Source organism: Anas acuta, chromosome Z (genome assembly GCF_963932015.1).
Source record: "Anas acuta chromosome Z, bAnaAcu1.1, whole genome shotgun sequence".
Taxonomy (NCBI): Eukaryota; Metazoa; Chordata; class Aves; order Anseriformes; family Anatidae; genus Anas; species Anas acuta.
The window spans coordinates 46,934,350-46,957,812 of NC_089017.1; the positions used below are offsets into that span (position 1 = coordinate 46,934,350).

Genomic DNA, 23,463 nt, shown 5'->3' on the forward strand with positions numbered 1-23,463 from the left:
AAAAAAAAAAAAAAAAAAAGTATATTGAAGGTTGGGGGCTTTACCTGGTTACAGTAAGTCAAAGAATACAGAAAATAAAATTGTCACAGCACATTGTGCTGAGGAGCATACAGCAACTCCACAAGAGTCATTACTAATCCTAATCAAGAAAGGCTTAGATTTTCTAATCATACTTCTCTACACCATTCTCAGGAAGCAATAGCAAAATAAATGAAGAAACACTTCACTCTGGAGAATATGCTAATGAGCAATCAGTTGCATAAAAGAATAATTTTAACCTAATGAGGTTTCCTAATGAGGTTTTCAAACATTTTATTTTACCTTAGTTATGCCCTCAAAAATAATTCTAGCAATTTAATCATTAAATAAAATTAAGGCTATTTGCAAATTACAGTGGATATTAAACCTTGGTAGCCAGGGAATCATGTCTGGTTATTATTTTAAAGGCGATTAGTAGCAAAAAAATTTAGCTTCCTGGAAACAGCTATGTAGTTTACAGTTTAATTTTATTAACAAAATTTAAACAGTATGAAAGGCAAGTATCTCTCTGAAATACATGTCAGAAGTAATTTTGAAATCCTCAATCCCCAGAATCTAGCATAGGTTACCCTACATACAAAAAAGGATGTTTTCCTTCCAACCTTCACCTCAGTTACAATTTTGCAAACCTAATTATACTTAAGTATTGAGAACTAGCATAGTGAAATTTTGTTTGCTGCCATTCTGATTCATTCAACACCGACTTTAGGCTTTCTGGAATTGTTCTCCAATATCATTTCATAAAGGGTCAGAAAATGCCCATTTTGCTTAATACCATCATTAAAATAAAGTCACGGGACAATCAAAAGCTGAAAGTTATTAAAGTGTTATTTATGAGTGTGCTATAATGTCTTGCTCATCTTCATGACTAACTTTGTTTTAATCCAGTTACAGAAGCTTTCAAAAAGTCACTGCTCTCAAAGTGATGAAAAAAGATTGTTTACATTGGCATCACAATTCAGCATGCAAATTAGCCAGTACTGATCAGAAGCCAGCTAATCTTCTAAACTGCTTGCAAGAAGCATGTGAATAGGGTGAGTGTACATCATGCAACAGTGCAGACTACATCAAATACTTTTCAGTTTTGTTAACATAGAAGAAGCTGTAGATTACTTACCAAAGGAAAGAGAAATGAGCAGTAGCATGAAAACAAAACAAAAACACAGCAAAGCCAAGAATTAAAGCATAATTTCAGGAGGAACCATCACTCACTGCAGATTCCATCCTGCTTTAAGTACAACAGCGACTATTCACACTTCCAGCAAACTTCCAAAAAAAGTTGCTGAAATTCTTCTATTAGGTTAGGTATACCTGAGTTACGCAGAAAGCAAATCTGGCCACTTAGAGAAAAGGAAAAAAGCAGGTGCTCTGTTAAAATTTTGTCAAAGTTAGGAAGACATTAAAAGGTCTTCAGTATAATTTATTTCAAATCTTCTTTAAGCAGCCACTACACAAGCTTTCTCAACTGAAATCTAACAGCCTTTACCAGTTCAGACAATGACCACTAGTATTTGGCATGAAAGACAAAAAAAAGTTTGTTTGTTTGTTTTTCCCCCTTAATTCTAAGTTCTTAACTCTCCATTCCAAAACAGAAAGACAGGAATTATTTTTTTTTAGCACTAAGTCAGTTTGATGCCCAGTTTCTAACTCCCCACAGTTTTCCTAGCTAGTGAAATAACTAATGCATTTCTTCCACACAAGGTTTGACTTCTTCCAAAGGTTTGACTTGCCATGAAGCTTTTTACACACGCCATCAGCCTAAGCTCCATCCTCTTGGAAAGTATAAAAACACATCTCTTCCTCTGATGACTAATAGCAGCTATCCCACAAGTTCAGAGGCAACAGGTAGTTGGATTCTAAAATAAGAACTAAAATAACTTTTTTTTTTTTTTTAATTTCTACACAAGGAAAATTTAATCACATTAAAAAAAATCTAGTATGCCATCACATGCCCGAAGGTTAAGCATCAATAACAGGAATCTCTGTGCCAACTCTAGAATGCAGAATGCTCTTCCACTGAACATCTGGCTTCCTGCACACCAGGATGCATCCTATCAATAAGACTTTTTTTTTTTTCCAGTCACTGGAAAAATACGTACATAATCTTCAGGAATCCACATTAAAATTCTGATGAATTTAAAAAAGCATATGTGTACTGTTACTGATAAAGGCTGTTAGATTTATTTCACTCACTACATCAAGCAAATGGATTTAGCAAAGATTTCCAGCAAAACAAGATACCAGATCCTAAGAGGTATATTATCACCTTTTATTGCTCTTCAGGACAGGATACTGGCCACTGTCAGACAGAAATAAGTAGTCATTAAACAACTGTGTATTATTACAGTAAATTATCCCCATTTTTAAGACAGCACTAAAAGGCACTCTACCATGCTTCTGGCAGCGTATGTCTGTAGGGAAGGTATTTGTTCATATATTATTCTCAAGCAGTGCTCTTTATACTTAAGAAATGCCAGCTGAAAATCAACTGTCTTTGAGGAAGAAGTAACCAGCCCTGTGGACACGAGAGGAGCAGTGGACACTGTTCACACCTTGGACATTCTCACATGCTCTCCACATCTGCAGTGGTGAGACATGGACTGGTAAGCGAGCCAAAAACTGTGGAGATAGCCAGCTGACCATGAGGCTCACAGATGTGGATGGGAGATGCCCCAAACAATAGGACAGGCTGTGGGACTGCTGAGGAAAGAATAGATCTGCAGAAAAGCAAGTGGAAGGCTTGGTGGAGAACAACAGCAGTCTGCAGTGTGCCCTTGTGGCATGTGTGACTAACCACATCCTGGGCTGTATCAGCATAACAACCAGGAGGCCACGGCAAGAGATCGTTCCTCTTGATACGGCAGCTGTCAGGCTGTTTGGGGTCTTGAGTCCAGTTCTGGGCTGCTCAGGACTGTACAGACACTGACATACTAGAAAAAGTACAGTGGTGGGCCAAAAATAAAAACAAAACTAAACAAAACAATTACAGGACTGGACCAGAGGAAGACCCAAAGACAATTGGGTTTGCTCAGCATTAAGACAAGAATATCAGGAAATCTGGTGTGGTCTTTAGCACCATAACATGAAGCTACAAAGATGACCAAGCCAGGCTCTTCTCAGAGGTGCACTCTGACAGATTGAGAGGCATCTGGTTCTAGTTGAAACACAGGAATTTCCAGTCAGATATTATGGTATTCCTGCCTTCCCATTAAGGTGGTCTGGAATAGGGGCCCAGGGAAGTACCATTCTTCATCCTTGGAGATATTCAGATCTTAGGTGGATAATCGCCACAGCAAATCAAGCTAGTGAGGTCCTTCCAACCACTATCATTGACAGCTTCCAAGCAGTAAACATGTTTAAGTGTATAAAGTTCAACAAATAATCTACCAAGAATTCTGCTGAAGTTACTTACGTATTTTTCCTAGACAAAAATAGTTGGTAGAGATCTTTAATACCACCACTTTTACAAGAGCTAAGTTCTATTATCATTATCTTTTACTACCTGGCTTTAGTGGTATCTTTTCCTCACCAATGAAGGTTATGAGATAAATTTAACAGCCACCTGTAGTACCAATTTTATTCTTAACTTGAGCTTTTGCAAAAGGACATAGCAGCCAGTTCTCTCCTTATTTTTCATGGTAAAAATGCTGTCCATGCACCATTACTGACCTGCAAAACTACTGAGCACAGTCTTTCATGGCTGAATATCAGTTACGTCCTGACACTTACCTTATCTACGAGGTATTTTAGTACCTTGACTGATAAAACTCATTTGCTAAGGTATAAAGACTTAAATCCAACTTAATGTTTAAGACACTTTTATAACTGATTCCATAAATAGCCTCTTTGTCTGTTACAAGGGCAGGGAAATACATATTCCTTCCAAAGACTTCTGAGTAAAATTTGGTGTCCCACAGTCCTACCATCAAATGCTTTAATTTCTCCCTGTTCTCACCCATTAATTGCCACATGAGGCATCCCAGACAGTGTAAACTTTTACAAACCAGAGTTCTTACCTGCCTTTGTTTTCTTTCCCTTTTGCTTTTTCTTGACCTTTGCCTCCAGTAGGATCCCATTCAACATAGTTTTCTTCAACTTTCAAGTTCAGATGAGATGAAGTATCGTCCAAACCAAACACAAATGCTGGTCAAGACAAAATGTGAAATGGTGAAGTAGTACAATGTTCTCTCCCAGTGGTGGCTATTCAAAGAACATAATGAAAGTAGTAGTAAAATTGTAGCAGAGTAGTATTTGACTTAAAAGAAACATCACCTTGTTAGTAATTGTTTTCTCTAGTTACAGCCTACTTCCTTGGTTCTCGTAATCATGAATGATTTAAAAAGCCACACATTTTCTACACTGTACAGCACTGATTCTCCAACAATATGTTTATGAGGACTGCAAACCTGCAGAATAATAAACTGACAGGGTAAAACATAAGCAGAGTTGAACTGTGAAGTTCACTGCAGTTATCAAAACACTATTAGATGCATGAAACTAGAAGTGACCTGGTATTTGCTACAGCCAAATTCTCCATCCAAGAAAGCAAAATTAATACAATGCGCTAAGTCCCTGAAAGATGCATATTTATAGACTATTTTGTGAGTGTCCTAATAGCATCAGATATTATAGTCTAATGCTGGAAGAAAGAGTACTCGAAATTTTATGAGTTTGGAGCTCAACACAAGTTTTTTTTTTTTTTAAAAATGAGGTAAGCACATTGATGAGGATTCTGAGTTTCTGTGGACTGATTAGTAAAAGAAAGAGAACTAGATGCACTGTTAAGGTGGACAGATGCACTAAAAATTACATTGGCAGCTTAATATCTACCCAAAAAAATCAAAATCAGAATTCAATTTCTGGTGTTGCAATAAAGAATTAAAGTAGCTAGTAAATATATCAGATTCTATACATATGAGCACCATACACTGGCTGTACTTTAGGAAAGTTTCAAGCCTTGAGAAGCATCAGCAACACTTATGTCAAGTGCCAGAGTAAAGCACACATGCCACAGCTGTTTGTATCAGCCATTTTGCCCTTTACTCTGCAGACTTTAGTATAGTTGAAGCATCAAGTTAATTATTTCCGGCATAACAGTTAAGACTTGTGTTCTATCACAAAGCATCACTTTGAAGAAATTAATCTAATTTATTTTCAAAACAACGCCAGGATGCCCCCAGCCTCACATCAACTGATTTCTTATACAGTGATGTAACTTTAGCAATTTGGAGCTGTTTGTTTTTTGAACATTGACCATAATTAGAATCTACAGCTACCAAGTCAAAATCTACTTTTTAGTACCTTCCGTTTAAGGAAATGTGTTACCTGTCAGATGCTATGTACCAACAGAAAACTACATGAACTGCACAGATGCCCTAAGAGTCCTACTGATGCTCAGCCCCAATGTTCTTCCTCTCTCATTAGACATTGGCATGATGTAGTGGCACGTAATAGTGTCAATCCACAGTTCAAAGCAATTAACGTTAAGCTCCATTGGAAAGCTAACATATTTTTAGTATCTGAATGCTCAAAGACCTGCTTTCTGCCAATATGCTTTTTGATCTTTTATAGGAATTGTTTTCCTTTTTGCTTAGGGTGCTGCTTCTATACAAGCATTGCTGAGAAGTGATTTAAATTACAAGTTCATATATGACAGCAGGACAGTACGTGCGAGGTTTTTGCTACATTCGCGGTTAAAAGTCTTTCAGATTTTACCTTTGGTTTCCAGAGTCACAGGATCTGAGTAGTCCCCAGCCAGAGCTTTGTTGCAAGCTTGTACTCTAACAGTCATGTATTTTTTATCAAATTTCAAACCTAAAAAAGTGGGTGTTGAGAAAATTGAATTAGTACTGACAACTTTACCAGACTAGGACACTCCATATAGCTGCCTTCCACTTATTTCAATTTGCAAAAAAGCAAGCTTAAACATATCACCATGAACTTCAGTTAATGTGTGCATTTTTACAAAACATCCAACTCCGTATATGAGGCAGAGAAGTAATTGTAAAAAACACCCAAGACCAGTATGGAACAAAGCTTCATTGGTTACAGAAAAACGGGTATTCTGCAAAACTTCCAAGCAATATCTTGTGATTCTTTTTTGAGATATTTTTTCAAGTATATAAACAACCTTTACCTGATAATGTATATACATAATCCTTCACATAGTCTATCACTTCCCAAGGCTGTTCATCCTTAACTCGAGCAAGCCCATCATAGTCGGTTTTCTTATACTCTAGAACAAAATGATCAACTCTGCTGTCTTCTTCAGGCATTTTCCATGCTACTGTTACACAGTTATCAGCAACCAGACACGCTGCTGTATTTATCTCTGGAACTTTAGGGACTGCAGAAAGACAAATATACAAAACAACTCAGAGATGAGAACAGACTTAATATACTGTGGTCTCCTTGTATTTATAAAGAGTTCAGAAATCGTCCTTAGCCCACCAACACTCATTATTTTTAGTGAATGGATTCCATTATCAAAGCACAATAAAAGTCTAGGCATATCGTTTTCACTCAATATGTGTCTTACAAAAGAAGAAAAGCATTACCAACTCTACAGTTAACATTTGCATCTTAATTCCCACATTTATGTTTTCTTAGTAAGTTGGGCTGATTCTCTCCTGGAAGCGGTAACAAGTACATGCTAGAGCAACAAGGAATCATGAGCCTGCAATTACAAATGTACATTTAAATTAATGCTACAAAACTTTGTTTCTCTAGAGTCTTTCAAAGACAAGAACAGCTGCATCCCTGCAACAGTATCACTTGGTTTGCTTCCACCACCACAGACAATTAACAGGATAATAGTTTCCACTAGCCAGTCAGCAAGCTTTTGTTCCTCTTCAACCTTTGTCTTGAAAGAAGGGGAGAGAATTCCAATGATTCACTAAAGAAAATACTGTAGTTCTGTTTATAAATAACAGAAATTTTATTTTCATTAAATCAGAGAGCACTTCAGTCACTGGAGTATGTTTTTCAGAAGAAGGTATTTACAAAATCCCTGGTGTCCAAGTCCAAGGAACATTTTTGCTGGAGGACATGGAAACAAAATGTTTTCTTGTTTGCAGTTTTTGGAAAAATGATTCAGTGTCAGAGCAATTGGATAGTTTGGCACTACAATAGAAGAAAGCAAGATCGATATCCGGACAGTTAGAATTTTCAGTTTACAAATGAAAGGCCCAAACAATTTAAATTTGAAAATTTGATACAGAAAACACATACATAAGAAGGTTCATACTAAATAAATTCTTCATCCAGATACAATACTTTGTTCGTGATTGGTGTCAGATCTTAATGCTCCTATCCTGTCAAAAAGGTGTGCTGTGATCAGCTGACCTAGCTTGTTCCCTTATCTATCAAATACAAAGCAATGACTGACATCTGGAAGCTAAAAATGCAATGGCAATTTGTGCCTAGACACTGCTAGCTAACTAGAAATATTACTGATAATTTATTAGGGCTTTATATAGTGTATCTACAGTATACAAGAAAAATGGGCAAAATGAAAATTGATGCTGCTTAATCCTTAAAAGATTTGGATTAGGATTTAGATTTGGATTTACAGATGAAGCAACTTACGTCCCTGCCAGTAGTATTCTTTTCAACATATTCTTGGTATCAGTCAAGGGCAAAGTGGTTTAAATAGGAAAAAAAATGAGTAACATGCATGAAACATACACTGAATACAGCATCTAAGTTCACCTGTATCAAATAGTAATGAAGATGCATCAATTGTAATAATTTCCTGGTTTTAGCTGGGATAGAGTTTAATTTTCTTCATGTTAGCTGGTATGGTGCTGTGTTTTGAAGATGAGAAAAATGTTGATAACACACTAATGTTTTGGTTGTTACTGAGTAGTGCTTACACATAACCAAGGACTTCTGGCTTCTCATGCTGCCCTGCCTGCGCATAAGCTGGGGGTGCACAGAGAGCTAGGAGGGAACACAACCAGGACAGCCAACCCAAACTGTGACCAGAGGAACATTCTGTGCCATATGGCACCATGCTAAACAAACAAAAAAAAAAAGGCAGAGTTGGCCAGGGGGATGGGTTGTGTTGGCAGCTGCTCAGGGACTGGTTGCGCACACATCCATTGCTGTGGTGAGCAGTTGCTTTGTGCATCTGTACTGGGTCTGGCTGGGATGTTAACTTTCCCTGCAGCAGCCCATACAGTGCTGTGCTCTGCACTTGTAGCTAGAACAGCAGTGTTACCACACCAGTGTTGTGTCTATTGCTGAGCAGTGCTGGCACAGCATCGGGCCTCTCTCTAACCCTCCTAGGGGGCAGGCAAATAGTGAGAAGAGAAACATCACCAGGGCAGCTGACCTAAACCAACCAAAGGGATGTTCCATACCATGTGGTGTCACACTCAGCAATAAAAGGTGGAAACAGGAAGAAGAAGGGAGGGGTGGGCTCTCGTGGTGAAAACATTGGTCCTCCTCCTGAACACTGGCTCCATGCATTGAGGCCCTGCTTCAAGGACGCCATCAAGCATCGCTCATTTGTGGGTGGTAGAGAGTAATTTCTTTCCTCTGCACTTCCACACAGCCTTTACTTGTTTTGTTTTTCCCTTTTTTTCCCCATTCCCTTTTCTCCCTTTAGTTAAATTGTTCAATTCATAATAATCTTTCCTTAATAATTATTTTTCCCTTTAATTAAATTATCCTTATCTCAACCCGTGAGTTGTGCTTTCCTTTACTCCCTCCCCTCCTCTTCTGGGGAGGAGTGAGAGTGGTTGTGCTGGAGTTCAGCTGTCTAGCACAGTAAAACCACCACAGCATCGCTTATGTTGGTTTTTATATGCAGAGAGGTAGAAGGGGTGGGGGGTTGTTTTGTTCCCATTCCTTATTAAACTGTCCTTATCTCAACCCACAAGCTACTGCACTTTTTACCTTTTTTTTTTTGAGTCTCTCCCTCTTCCCACTGTGGGGAAGTAAGCAAACAGCTGTGTGGTGCTGAGCTACTTGCTGGATTAAACCACAACAGAAAACATCCAAAGTTTCATTGCTCCAGTAAGATGAACACTATCCCATATTTTGGTCTGTATCACCATTCACATCAAGTGATGTATTAGCTTACAGTTCCACACACAATCTATTGCATATTACTAGGACTTTAGGGTGTCACTAAGCATCAAGGTACCAGGTACAGTCTTCAGAAACTTCAGGAAGTTTCAGGAAGTACAGGGGAACTGACAACTCGAGAAAAAAAAAAAAAAAAAAAAAAAAAAACAATGCCTGGAATATTCATTCTCACCTCTGAGACTGATTTTCTGAAATGCTGCATTATGTAGAAATCAACACAATAAAAATAGAAAACTCTTTTACCCCCAAGATATTCAGCTTAACATCCAGTAAAATATTTGTCTATCAGGGTGCACAAGGGTATTATTATTTTTTTAAATGTAGTTATTTGTTGAAATAGTAACAAATTAAAGTCACTGCACACTGTTTTACCTGGCAAAAACTTTAGAGCCTGGAGTACATGCCGTTCCAGTGTGAAGTCCACCATCAAATGGCTCATATTATCACTGATGGTTGGTTTCAGACAGATGCGAAATGCTGGGCACGCTGTGATTCTAAAGTCAAGAAAGCAGAATTAGCAAGACGTATTTTGCATTAAGACCTGTAGTTACTTTCAAAAGCAAGGATCAGGTAATCTGTATTTTTAATTTCAAACTGTTAGTCAAAATACTGTTCTCCGAATTATTACAAAATATCCTGGTCTTTCATAACTGCTCAATGCTTAGCACAGCTTAGCAATGCTTAGCACCAAAACACTTTTGCTGACGTTTTGTCTCAAAGACAATATGGTGTGATCTCCCAGTGATTGCATTACTAGGCAAAGATATATTAAAAGTGACTAGAAAAACCGAATCATCTGTTTTAATGTGCCAGAACCTGAGTTGAAATTAAGAACTCAGATCACTTACTACCTCCAAAGTGGAATGCATTTTCTACTGTTAAGTATTGCTCTGAAGGCATTTACAAATATCAGTGAACAACCTGGATATTCTGATTTCATACTGTATTTCATAACTGAGGATGAAGAAATGTTTAGGTTGCAGATACCCACAACTTCAGAGCATGCAGGAATTTCATCAGCCTTACAAGAGACACTGAAGCACTGCTCCCATCTCCATTTCTTAACTCAGTCCTTACTCCAGATACTCTTTGGACACTCCTGTACTACTTGGACTGGACCTCAACAAAAGGATAGCCAGTCTCTTTTCTGGTTCTTTAACAATGAAGTCATCAGGCCATGCAGCAGAATTTGAATAACTGACTGATTTGAGACAGCACGCGGGTCTGTCTTCTGTTTTAAAGACTCTTAGCTAGAAAGTAGTATACTCGTCACAATAGGAAGTTAACTACAAGAACTTATATCCAATTTACACTCACAGATCTGTTACATCTTTAGAATACTTAATGCATAAGACTTTCTGTGAGCTAAGTACTTCACTAGTAGCTAACAGAGATGGTGTGCTAACTACAGTTCATAGAATCATAGAATATCCTGAGTTGGAAGGGACCCTTAAGGATCATCAAGTCCAACTCTTGACACCGCACAGGTCTACCCAAAAGTTCAGACCATGTGACTAAGTGCACAGTCCAATCTCTTCTTAAATTCAGTCAGGCTCGGTGCAGTGACCACTTCCCTGGGGAGCCTGTTCCAGTGTGCAACCACTCTCTCTGTGAAGAACCCCTTCCTGATGTCCAGCCTAAACTTCCCTAATACAACTTAAGTTGTATTAAAGGATGAAAAATGTTTAAGGCAGTAAAGAAAGAGAAGGAAATATGAAGCTGTGTATTAAAGATAAGCATGAAAAGAATTATAGTATTGGGAACCATGAGCCAATTATGACACTGAAACAAACACAGTAAAACAGACAAGTCAGCTGATAAGACAGAGTTGACCTTTTGAAATTCAGTATGGGCTAGTAGCAGACAGATGCCACTGCTTAGTCAGACTGTTAGAGTAGATTTCTCCTTCAAGAAGAAAAATGCTGATTAGCAGTAACAGAACACTAAGTAGTAAGCCTCAGACAGATTTTTAACTTCTGTTTCGGCACCAATCTTATACAACCTTATACAAGATGGTTCAAAAGCAATAGATTACGCAGCATTTCAAGAAACCAGAAGGAATAAAAGGGCACTTTCTACAGATAAAAAGTATTAAGAATCCTATCACTGCCACTATCCATCTGATTCGTTAATGACTCCAGTTCTTTACGCTTGGAAATGTGAAGATTAATTCCTCTAGCAATTACTAATTTTTCATAAAACTTCAGGGAATTTACACAACCAGACTCTTCCTTGAAAGTCTGTAAACTGAAAGCAAACCAATTTTCTCAATTGAATTGGTCAATAAGAATAGCACATGCTGGTAGCACCCTGTGAGCTGTCTTTCAAAATGTCATGCACAGCACAGCAAATTTTCTGAACCAGATTCACAGAGCATAATTAACTTACGTGACAGAAAATGGCCTTCACATTTATTTTGAAACAGTGAGGTTGTTTTCAAAACAGTAGTTTGAAGACATAGTTCAAAGAAAACCCAGCAGAAACTGTGAATTCATTGACATCAGTCTAGTGATGTCAACATAAGTATTTTAACAGCTACATTCAAAAACAAAGTTAGCTAGCAAAAGTCTGTAAATGCAAAAAAAGTTATCACAATATAAAGGGACAGAGTCAGCTTGAAACATAATTCAGTTTCTTTTATTAAAAGAACCAGAAGTTTTGCTGCTGCAGGGCTATGTTTCCCTACATTAAAAACATCTCTTTATTAAGTTATGAAAGATCCATAGCCAGCAAGGTACGACACTGAAGGAGAAGAATAAAAGTTTTGGTTTTATTTCCTAAGTTGAGACATCATAAAGGAACACTTAGGAAAGCAGAGACAATGAATTTCATTTAAGCTGACTATGTTCCGTTAAAAATAAATGTATTTTCAAGGATAAAACTAATTCAAAGAGACAAAAAAGGGTAGACTTTGTACTGTACCTATCTTTGATCTGTCTGGCAGCCTTGATGCACATCAGGGAGAAAAGAGAGAAGATAGTTAGTATTTCCATGCAAGTCTCAAAGGCAATGCCATGCGAGAAGACCGAGAACAATCTCAGAGTTCTGTTGTTCAGATTTGAGATCACGATGAGTTTATCATTTGCATAAAATTCCCCAAAAGCATGTTAATAGTATAGGTTAGAACTGCAACAATGTATATCACCAGGAAACAAAATCAATCTCAAGAATCACACCAAACCAATTCCAAATTACTAAACTTCCTCTGTGTAACTTTGCCTCTTCAGATTTCTCTGAATCAATTAAATTACTCCCCATCACATTTTAAAAGAGTTCCATGAACAAGTTGTTAAAATTTAACTACTGTTACTTTCAGTTAAATTGCAAAATGCTTATTAGTGGTATTTAGCCATACCCCATTTATTTCAGATGTATATTCACAAGTAAGGAAAAAAATAGGATTAATACATTCCTTCTGAAAGTTACTGTACTACCCTGACTGTGCTTCCTAAAAGGTTCTCTCTATATGCCATTACTCCAAAACACAAAATACAGTATTGCACGGCGTATAAATGATACTACTGAAGCAAATGCAGAAACAATAATGGCATATCTTAAAGATAAACCTTAACTGGTATTTGGAAATTACAAAATCCCAGTCCCTCACCAGGACGATTTGCAAACCTAAAACAGAATGTTATTGTACAAGTTGTGATGGCTTAGCTAGGTGTGTTGGGTCTGCACAGTTAACACTGCTACTAAGACAGTTCATCTTACCTACTTTCCCTTCCAAAAAGATGACATCACTAAACCTGTAAGTCAAACAAAAGTGAAGGACTTCCAAATGTTTCCATTAAATACAAAACACACTCCGTGAGGGGGGTTAAAAAAACCACATAGATTTCCCTACTATAAAATCAATTTTATATTTCCAAAGTGGTAAGTAGAAAGAAAAAATGTTTATAAACAATTTAGCTTAAGAGGTAGCTTTGCTTCATATAAAACAAAAAATTATCATAGGAACTACTACGGATTTTCCCACATGACAGCTGTAGACAAGACTGTTACTTATAAAGCCTTCTTTGTAACCTCTACATCTTGTGGAATGTGCGATATTCAGAATTCAATGAAAAATTCTCTGCAAGACAGTTCCTTACTAGCTCCTTCAAATTTAGTTTGTTTCCAGGCCATTGACAAAGAAGGCTTATCAGCCAACCTCAGGTTGGCAGCACAGCAGTGTCAAATCACATCCTACCTAACCACTGCACTCCCAGGTGCTGTTTGGCATTCATGCTCTTTTGACCAGGTAAACTAATTCAGCGGACACAGCCATCAAAAATCTACACCAGAAAAAAAAATAGTTTACTCTTACGCTAGTTTCTCGTGAACTAACTGCAGGATCCAGAGAAAATGTATGCCAATAAAAGGGAGTCAGGGCTGGAGCTGCCCTTTCAGCTACATTTGGCATTCCTATTAGTAGTCCAGAAGCTTTAACGAGTTACTAGCTAATGCAGTATTATTATGCATGATATACCTGAGACATATTTACAAGTTCAATCTAGCTGTAATTAAAGTTTAAAATCCTAGATACCAGGAGTTCAGTGAAATGGACTTTGGTATCTTAAGCCTCAGATTTAAATTTTTCAATTTAAAGAAATTTTCTTCCAGCAAACATTCAAATAACTTTCCTTTGCATGGTCAGTTGAAAAAAGCATTAGAGATGATTTGTAAAACAACTTAAAATTAATCCAAAGCTGCATTCTACATAGCTCTCAAGAGCTAACACTTCTTTACACATCACTGTGAGAAGTCAGAAAGTGCAAAGAAAAACATTCAGTTTAAGAATTGTCACTCCTCAAGGCAAATGAATCAAAGCTGACACTCAGAAAGCAACTTCCACACAAACATGTTGCCAAAAGGTACAACTGGCAGTGTAAGACAGTGGAGTAATTTTTGTCTTTGTTCCTCCAATTAAAATGCAGAAAGGCAAAAGTAATTGGTTCTTGGATTTGGTGTGACTGACCCTGCCTGCAACTAGTGTGAGGATTATTTCAGCAAAGTACGTTATACGGAGACTGCTGTACCTAGTCAGTGTATATCTAGAAATATTTTATTAGTTTGTAAGTATATTCTTCTTCCAGTTAGACACATCGCCTCTGATTTACAAATAGGCTGTAACAATGTATGCAATATTTGTATTAGAACCTCGATGTGTGGCCCAAATCCAGCTCCTGCCTTCGGTGTTTACAAATACATTAGAAGGTATGGAGGAGTACAGGAAGAGCTGCCCTGAATTAAGTTTCATAAAATCTTTCAGATCAGCTAAAGAGTTCAGGGTTGCAAATTAAAGATCCACAGCTTGCATGAAGTTCTGCAAAACAGAAACACATCTTGTCATCTAAGAACAGCTGCAGTTAGAACACAGATGTTTTTTCAAGTGTCACATAACAAAGGGCAAGTGACAGGACACTTGCCATGGCTTTGAGATGTTGCCATCACTCACACCAATTTGAATTTTACAGAGATTTACTTCACCTTCACTTTCTGGGTTGACTTACCTAGCTTCAATACAGATTTGGTAAACACTGACAGTTATCTGGAAGAAGGCATTTGTTTCCCTCTCCTCTCACTCTACATAAGAAAATATCTATTTTGTTAGATATTGTATATACTAGCTACCATGATGGACAACTGAATACCAGCCTCACAGCTGAGCATGTAAGGTCTCAAACATTTCTACACATACAGTTTAGCATCATTAAGTAACATTGATACTAGAATTGAAAGAAGGCTGAAACATGTTAATGTGGTTGTGTATTTATACAGGGCCTGAGTGTAGGCTCTGCTTTTTTTTTTCTTCCCAGCCACAGACCCTACACATCTGGAACACAGCAACAGATGTCTGAGTTGGGTCCACAATAGCCAATGCTGAAAACAGCCTGATACAGATATTCAAGTTAACCCTATACTTCTGATTGAGTTACTAAGGCTGCAAGGAATTGCCCAGAGTTGTACAGTTATGGTGCAAGACCCTAATACTAAGTGAACTAGAACACATAGAAAACTTCAGCTTGTTCATGCAGTTCTGTGAATTCTCTCAATCACATTTGACCCTGGCCACAGATTAAACTTTTTTGAATTCCAGACCTTCATAGAATAGTTTGACAAAAGAAAATTAAAACTTAAGACTACTGACTTAACTCCTCTACAGTGCATTAACTGTGGTTTTTATATGCCTTGTAAACCTTAGAATCAGTATTCCTGTTAAGTTTGCAGGATCCAGTTCCGTAACGCAAAGGCTGTTGCAAATTGAGCCACATACCAACACCTGCCTAATGCATATCCATTTAATGTTTTTTACCTTTGAGAATTCCATGGGGTTCTTAATATTCAGTATCGTTGTTGCACATTCCAGCAGCTCTTCAGAACTCTCAAGTGCACTGCTACACTGGCCAAGCTGATTCTGAAGCAAAATAAGAAAGTCAAAGTAATTTGATGTATTCACATTAAAAAAGTGATTTGCAAGCTACCAGTACTAGAGCTACACAACTTTGCTATGACTTCCTGACAACTTAGAAGTTACCTCAGCTAGTCGAGGCTATTACAACTGACATACACAGTGTTAGCAAGAACTTCACTGTGCTTGACAAGTGCACGGTGTTTCATGGCATGTCCTATAAATCCAAAAGGGAAACAGCTTAGCAGGTGGTGTATGCAGAAGCCTAACTTAAATGACAGACTTGATTTTTAAGGCTTGTTTCTCCCAAAATTAGGATATCATAAGCAATGAAATGCCTATATCCATGTATACCTCTCTTTCTACTTACAGAAGTTTTCTTCATCAATGAATTAATATTGCCTAACGTAGAAGTAACATTGAAAAAAGGAAGGATAGTTTTTCTCCTGCAAGCTCTAAAACTGGCGTAAGATAATCCTAAAAAAGAATGCTGCAGTATAATGTATGGGGGTAAGGGAATGGGAATAGAGAAAGAAGGGAGTAAGAGAAACTCCTTTCAGGGTTAACTAAAACACTATTACTAATAAACTATTTACAGTAAATAAAGTAGTCCACACTGAACTTCTGATATTACAAACTATGCATATAACCCCTAAACAGATTAATTTTGAATATTCCGCAGGATTCTGAACATACAAAAAAGGTCAAACAAGATGCGTTTTTTAAACCTGCCAGCAGCTTTTGTATAGCTGTTCAAGATGCATTTCAACCCACATGATATTTATACCCTATAGTATCTCAGAACAAATCATCAAGTAGCTAATTTTCTCTAAAACACCTGGGAAAGGACTAAACAAGACTCAAAAGTAGTCACTGGCTCAAAAGCAGTGAACTAGAAGTTGCACCAACTTTGAGAACAGACAGGTCTCTCAGGCACTTCACAAATGTAACTAGTCTTGGCAAGTGGGGTGGATTGACCTTGGTCAGCTCCCAGGTGCCCTCAGATGCACCTCAAATTCACTGCTCAAGGATAAAATAGCAGCAGGGAACAGTTAACAGCTGGTAAAGGTTTACACACAGTTTCCAGGTAACTCCGGAAGCACGCAGTTAACACGAGCTGTGATTCATCTAACACAGTTGCTCTCCTCTCTGGAGGATATTCATAGCTGACAAACTTAGATATACCGCAACACTGCCAAAATGTCCCAAGCAAACGCCTCAAAGAGCAGCAAATGCCAGACGCATTTCCAAACAGCTTTGCAGAAGTGACACAGTAACTGGGTGCTTATATGACCAGTTCACATATACATCACCATTCGAGAATTAAAAATAAGTACTTCAGTGTCATTAAAATACACGGCCATAAAATTAAAAAAAAAAAAAAAAAGTACTTTCAAAGCAAGGGCAAAGAAGAATTTCTGTTTTCCAGCATTAACTTCCAAGGAAATTATTTGTGAAGGACCAACCTAACAAGTAAATCCTAAGTCATTTAAACTATTATGCAAAGTAATTCAAGTTACAGCTTATTCTCAAAGGCATCTACCTAATCAGCTACAGAATTAGAGTATAAGCACTTCAAGGAGACAAATTAAGCAAGTCAATTCCTTTAAACAGGAATTGTAGACCTTACTGAAGCTCTCTGACTTCCTCATACATAAGTTTTCAGTGCCAAACAAAAGGTAATGGTTTGGATTGATACATTCAGCACAACAGTCTTCCTCTGTTGGAGTGGTAGATTGACTGTTAGGAAAAGCACTCTTGCAGTGCGCCTCAGTTACAGAGGAAGCTTGATCTGTCATCAAGCAGAGAAAATATCCCTTATGCCTGCAGTCAGAGAACAGCTTCAGCTGAAAGATGAGTAGAGGACTTCATGACATCAGTGATCTGCAACGTTCCGATCGTCTTCATCCGTGCCTGATTTAAATAGCAGCTCTCATGTTTAACACGGATACCGGGCAGCGATTCATGGTACTACTGTACAGTACTGATGAGCCCTCAGAATGTGGCTAAACCACACCCTGTTTGATCAAATTAGATTAACCACCAGACAACTAACAGATATTAACAAAATTAACAGAACACTTCTCAACAGTCAAGTCAGACAATCATAAGAGTAACTACTAAAATAATTTTCCCCTCCTGAACAATTATTTGCAAGACTAACTTCAGTTTTGTTTCACTAGAACATAAAATAATCGATACAAGCCACAGATGAAATTCTTCTATAACTTATTTAAAGAATAAGTGCTTCTCAATAAATATTTAAAATTCAGGTATTCATCAATGTGTGCAGACCTATGTCTGTTGAGACTCTTCAGAAGGACTTAACGCAGAAATATAAAAACGGAGGCATAAAAGTAAAACTTATATGGTGCACCCAGAAATTTTGAAATGATTTACACCACCAAGTATATGGTATGAGGATAAAGCAAAACTTATAAGGAATCCTGTGCAATTTGTTTTAAGAAACAGCTCCTCAAGTTTCTTTAAACTGTCTGGCTAAGTGAAGGTAAATTTTCTGAATAAAAAATGGACCTGAACAGGCTTAAGAGCTGGGCCTGTGTGAACATCATGAGGTTCAACAAGACTAAGTGCAAGTGCAAGGTTCTGCATCTCCGTGAGGGCGATCCCAAGTACAAATAGAGGCTGGGCAGAGAATGGATTGGGAGCAGCCCTGAGGAGAAGGACCTGGGGGTGGTGGTTGACAAGAAGCTGAACACAAGCCAGCACTGTGCGCTTGCAGCCCAGAAACCAACCGTATCCTGGCTGCACCAAAAGCAGCATGGCCAGCAGGGCTGGGGAGGTGATTGTCCCCCTCTGCTCTGCTCTCCTGAGACCCCACCTGGAGCGCTGCGTTCAGCTCTGGGGCCCCCAGCACAAGAAGGACATGGACCTGTTAGAATGAGTCCAGAGAAGGCCACAGAGATGATGAAGGGTCTGGAGCAGCTCTCCTATGAAGACAGGCTGAGGGAGTTGGGGTTGTTCAGCCTGGAAAAGAGAAGGCTTTGGGCAGACCTTACAGCGGCCTTGCAGTGCCTAAAGGGGGCATATGGGAAAGCTGGGGAGGGACGCTTTGTCAGGGGGTGTACTGATAGCACAAAGGGTAATGGCTAAAAGAGGGTAGATTTGGATTAGATATAAGGAAGAAATTCTTCACTCAGAGGGTGATGAGGCACTGGAACGAGTTACCTGAGAAGCTGTGGATGCGCCATCCCTGGAGGTACTCAACACCAGGCTGGATGGGGCTTTGGGCAACCTGGTCTGGTGGGAGGTGTCCCTGCCCACGGCAGGGGGTTGGAATTAGATGGCCTTTAAGGTCATTTCCAACCCAAACCATGCTATGATGGCAGCAAACGTAACTAAGTCCTTCTCTGTCTGTAAGTTATAGGTTGTACCACTTTCTATCTATATAACTATGTCCAGAACATAAATGCACTAGAGACTGTGAAGAATCCTAGCAGAGACCAGAGAAGCACTTACATGACAGAAGACATTTACCTTGTAGTTACTGTATTTCTTGCAAGACTACTATAGCCTCATTTTCAAGTTAAGACTTAAAATAGCAATTTAAAACTACATCTGAAAATTTTTGCAACTAGATAAAAGAAATTTTATAGTTACATTCAGAGCTTGAATTTTTTCAGTCCTTTCTTGCTGAATAGTGTTGGCCATACTCTCCTTCATCTCATCCAGCACTGAATGCAGAGCATCAAATTCTTTATCCAACTCACGGAACACGTTAGAAGAGTTTACCTAAAAAGAGAATTGAAGACTGTTGCAATTTTTACTCGAAACCATGCAGACTAGCCTTTTAAGCAGAAAATCATACTGTTCACCCAAATACACTTTGCCAAGACCACTATATACCTTGTTATTGCTCCTCACTTTAGCAAAGAGGAGAAAACACTAAGAACAATAGATACCTCCTAAGCAGACATAACATCATGGCAGTAGCAGAAATCCATGAAAACTTCTGTGATACTCAGAAACCTGCACAGAACCAAGTTATATAGCAACTTTGTTCCATGCTAAAAGGCCTTCATTTCCCTCTTGCAATTATATCGTAGCTACCTGATGCTTGTAAAGAGGCAGATATCCAGTTTCATATAAAATAACTTCCTGTGAAACTATAAACTGCATTTAAAGGAGATTAAAAATCTGCTGGATTACTTCCATTTCAGCTATTAAATCGGCTCAGCTCTAACAAGAAACAACTTACTGCTTATTGACAGGCTGCAGAAAACTGAACCTAGAGCAAAATGCCCTAAAACAGATCAACAGATAACTGTTGACTTAAGCCCAATAATTTGCAACTACTAAAAAGAAAAAGCAAAGAATTTCCTTGAAGTATCTAGATGTTCTCATTATCCAATTTGCCAAACAGATGTCTGAAAGAACAGACTACCTGTAAATAACAGGAGTTTGAGGTCACGCATCAGAAACAGATTCTCTCTTCCAAACAAATCAAACTCCCCAAAGTAGTGTTTTTTGTTCATTTGTTTTTCCAGAAAACCAAAAACACTATACCTTTCAAATGGAGATACCATTATACCTTCCACTTCAAAAGTAATGTGTTTTCTTATGTGGTTCCAACACAAAGTTATAGTTTAAGTTTGATTCTTATAGCCCATTCCTTATACAGTACACAACCACTTTATAGCTGACAAAACTGGAAAACTGGTCCTTTCTGAGGTACAGCCTATGAGTCTTAACATAAATACCTGTACGTTTCTTATTGTTTGTTTCAGTATGTCAATAAAGTTGACAATTTCATCCTTTTTGTTCGCTAGAGTAGAGACAATCCTTTGCAGATCCTCCTAGAATTACAAAAACAAATAAGAAGTTGCAAAAGGACATCAGTCATCACCATTTCAACACAAATGGAAATTCGTAACACATGTTCTAGTTGTGGCAGATTCAACTCTTCTGACAAGAGATCACAAGATATATTTCATTAAAAAGAGTATCAAAGATCTACGTGTTCTACCAAATTAAAGATCTTCAGTTGTTAGTTTGAGAAAATTCAAGACTTTATTCTGCAGTATACTATTTTACGTTTTGCTACCCATATTACCGAAATTCCCAAGTCATCTAATCAACCAGACCAGCTATTGTCACCACACTCTTGATGACAGAATTATCGCTGCAGAAGGTCCCTTGCTGAACGAGGCGGGTGTTGTGGTAATGGGAGACACCGAGAATGCGGAGATACTGCATGCTTTCTTTGCTTCAGTCTTTGCTTGAAGGACTCTACCCTCCTGGGACTCCTCAACCCTGGAGGGAGGAGAAAGGGTCTGGGAAGTGGAGGTCTCCCCCCTTGTTGACAAGGGAGTGGTTCAGGAGCGTATGAGTGGGCTCAACTCAGGAAGTAGGAAAGGCTGAGAGACCTGGGTCTGTTCAGCCTGGAGAAAAGAAGACTGAGCGGGGATCTCATCAATGTGTATAAATACCTGAGGTGTGGGAGACAGAGGGATTTGGCCAGCCTCTTTTCATTGTTTTGTGGGGACAGGACAAGGGGCAACGGCCACAAGATAGAGCACAGGAAGTTCCACACCAACATGCAAAAGAACTTCATGGTGAGAATGACGGAACACTGGGGCAGGCTGCCCAGGGAGGTTGTGGAGTCTCCTCTGGAGACACTCAAGGCCCATCTGGACACCCACCTGGGCAGCCTGCTCTAAGGAACCTACTTTGGCAGGGGGGTTGGACCCAATGATCTTTTGAGGTCCCTTCCAACCCCTTCAATTCTGTGATTCTGTGACCTGTGGAGTACAACTAAGAGTGATTTTTAAACTTATTCCACAAGTTGTAAAACCCTTTGGTAAACACTTTGTATTGTCCAACTGAGAACAGCCTCAAAGACAGAAGCATACTGCTACTGAAAGAGAAACAAGATTTCTTATCTGTGGTATACTACCTCTAGCCACTTAAAAAGAAGTAGATTAAGTTTACAAAACACGCACTCAACATGCAAAATTGTTAGGGATATCACAACAGTTTTTTTAATTAAAGAGTCTAACAAATTTAATTTTGCTAAGAAGTCACTCATTCAAAGAATGCGACAAAAACAAATCAATGCTTGGTACTTAAAATTAAGTCTAATTCTACAGTTCAAGTTCTGAACAGATTGGAATACTGAACGTGTAAGTTCTAGAAACAGATCTGAATCTAAAATGCTGGATTTATGCGGCTTCTTAAGAAAATGAAGCTATCTTAATTGAAATTAATCAGTTGGACTAAGTTTCAAGTTGCCAAGCTTAGCATTGTAACAGGACAACATACAGGAAATCAAGGCAGACAGGGAGCTAATAAGCACACCTCATAAACACCTAGACTACCTGAAAGATGTCGCAAAGGTTCATCCCCACCCTCTCCCACGAGCAATTTCTGAATAACCATTTACTTCTGAGCTAGTTTGCTAAAAAGCAGAAAGGATGTTTTATTCTTTCATAGCACCCACTTAGATGTGCGACCTGCCTTACAAGGAACTTCTCCAGCAGTCCTAAGGCTGTTTTTTTTTTTTCCTGTTTTATTCTTCCCTTCCTCAGCATTTCTCAAGGGACTCTCTATGATGTGCTTACCGTTACCCTGTCCCATTGCCTTTTTGCAGTGTCATGCTCTGTATCGAACCTCTAGCAGAGGAGAAATGCAATTCTACTGCTTTACACAGCACTTTCACAATGCATGTTGTAAAAGACACAAGGCGACTGCTAGCAATAACTGGAATTAGGACTGTAAGGAGAAGAAGCAAGGCCAGACTGGCTTCTTTCAGAAATGCTCAGTACAGTACGCCTTTATCACTTCCTTACAGAATCTGTTCACTGTTTGGTTCAAATAGAACATATTTAAAGACACCTTTGTACACAGGCTGCCAGATGAGATGCCATCATCCAGCCAGCTGCTTCTGCCTTCAGTACTGACCAGAAGCAATTGTTTTTGCATGTCAGCCCACAGCTAAGCCTTAGATCCTATAAACATAACTGTCAATTTGGATGAACAAGAAAACTCCCAATCCTCTTTCAAGCAGGATTTTAGGGCTTACTCAGTTCTACCATGTGGAAAAAAATTAGTCTTCTTGTACATGGTACTGGACCATGCTTTGGGTTTTTATAGCTGTGTATGAGTAAAGGAAAAGATCTGAAGAGTGCTTGTGAAGCCTTTGCACAGCCAATCTGACATACACAGCAGCAGCTCTAAGATGACTGTCAAACAAGGTTTTCACCACACCTAAAGGAAAACTGACCAGTGAGTATGGATCTTTTTAAGCCAGACACACATTTCTCCAAACAAAAATTATACCAGGTTTGATTGAACTTGAACAAAATTAAGATGCTTTCTGCAAACACAGACAAAAGAGGCCTAAAAATACCCACCAACAGCACACAGTATTTCTTTCCTGAAGGAGGCCTACAAGAAAGCAGGGGAGGGACTCTTCATCAGGGGCTGTAAGGATAGGACAAGGAGTAATGGCTTTAAACTAAAAAAAGGGTAGGTTTAGACTAGACTTTAGGAAGAAATCCTTTGCTGTGAGGGTGGTGAGGCACTGGCACAGGTTGCCCAGAGAAGCTGTGGCTGCCCCATCCCTGGAAATATTCAAGGCCAGGCTGGATGGGGCTTTGGGCACCCTGATCTAGTGGGTGGCATCCCTGCCTATTGCAGGGGGTTGGAGTTGGAAGATTTTTACAGTCCCTTCCAACCCAAACCCTCCTATGATCCTATGAATTTATTGCTGGTTTATGACAGATTAGGAAAGTGAAAAATAAAAGGGAAAAAAAAAAAGTGAAAAGTAAACTAAGGGAAAAAGGAAACACCATCCCCCCCACAGCCTGCTCCACCAGGGGCCTCTCCACAGGCCGCAGGGAACTCACCTGGGGGGCTGCAGGGCTGCTTCCCTCACATTTTCTCACTCCTTTCTCCCACGACAGCTACTGCAG

General features: G+C 38.8%; 1 protein-coding gene across 4 annotated transcripts in view; it reads right to left on the reverse strand.

Annotated features, from left to right (window-relative positions):
* FSD1L (fibronectin type III and SPRY domain containing 1 like) overlaps positions 1–23,463 on the reverse strand; it is a 29,935-nt gene that overhangs the window by 5,736 nt on the left and 736 nt on the right. For 2 of the 4 annotated variants that reach the window (XM_068666097.1, XM_068666096.1), the window contains exons 2-10: positions 20,251–20,346; positions 19,151–19,282; positions 15,434–15,535; positions 12,055–12,077; positions 9,505–9,626; positions 6,176–6,385; positions 5,755–5,853; positions 4,056–4,182; positions 2,306–2,338 (exon numbers count right to left, since the gene is read on the reverse strand). In XM_068666097.1, the coding sequence (XP_068522198.1) occupies positions 2,306–2,338; positions 4,056–4,182; positions 5,755–5,853; positions 6,176–6,385; positions 9,505–9,626; positions 12,055–12,077; positions 15,434–15,535; positions 19,151–19,282; positions 20,251–20,346 (944 nt within the window). The remainder of the gene's footprint in view (positions 1–2,305; positions 2,339–4,055; positions 4,183–5,754; positions 5,854–6,175; positions 6,386–9,504; positions 9,627–12,054; positions 12,078–15,433; positions 15,536–19,150; positions 19,283–20,250; positions 20,347–23,463) is intronic. The other 2 variants (XM_068666099.1, XM_068666098.1) reach the window with 1 other exon arrangement.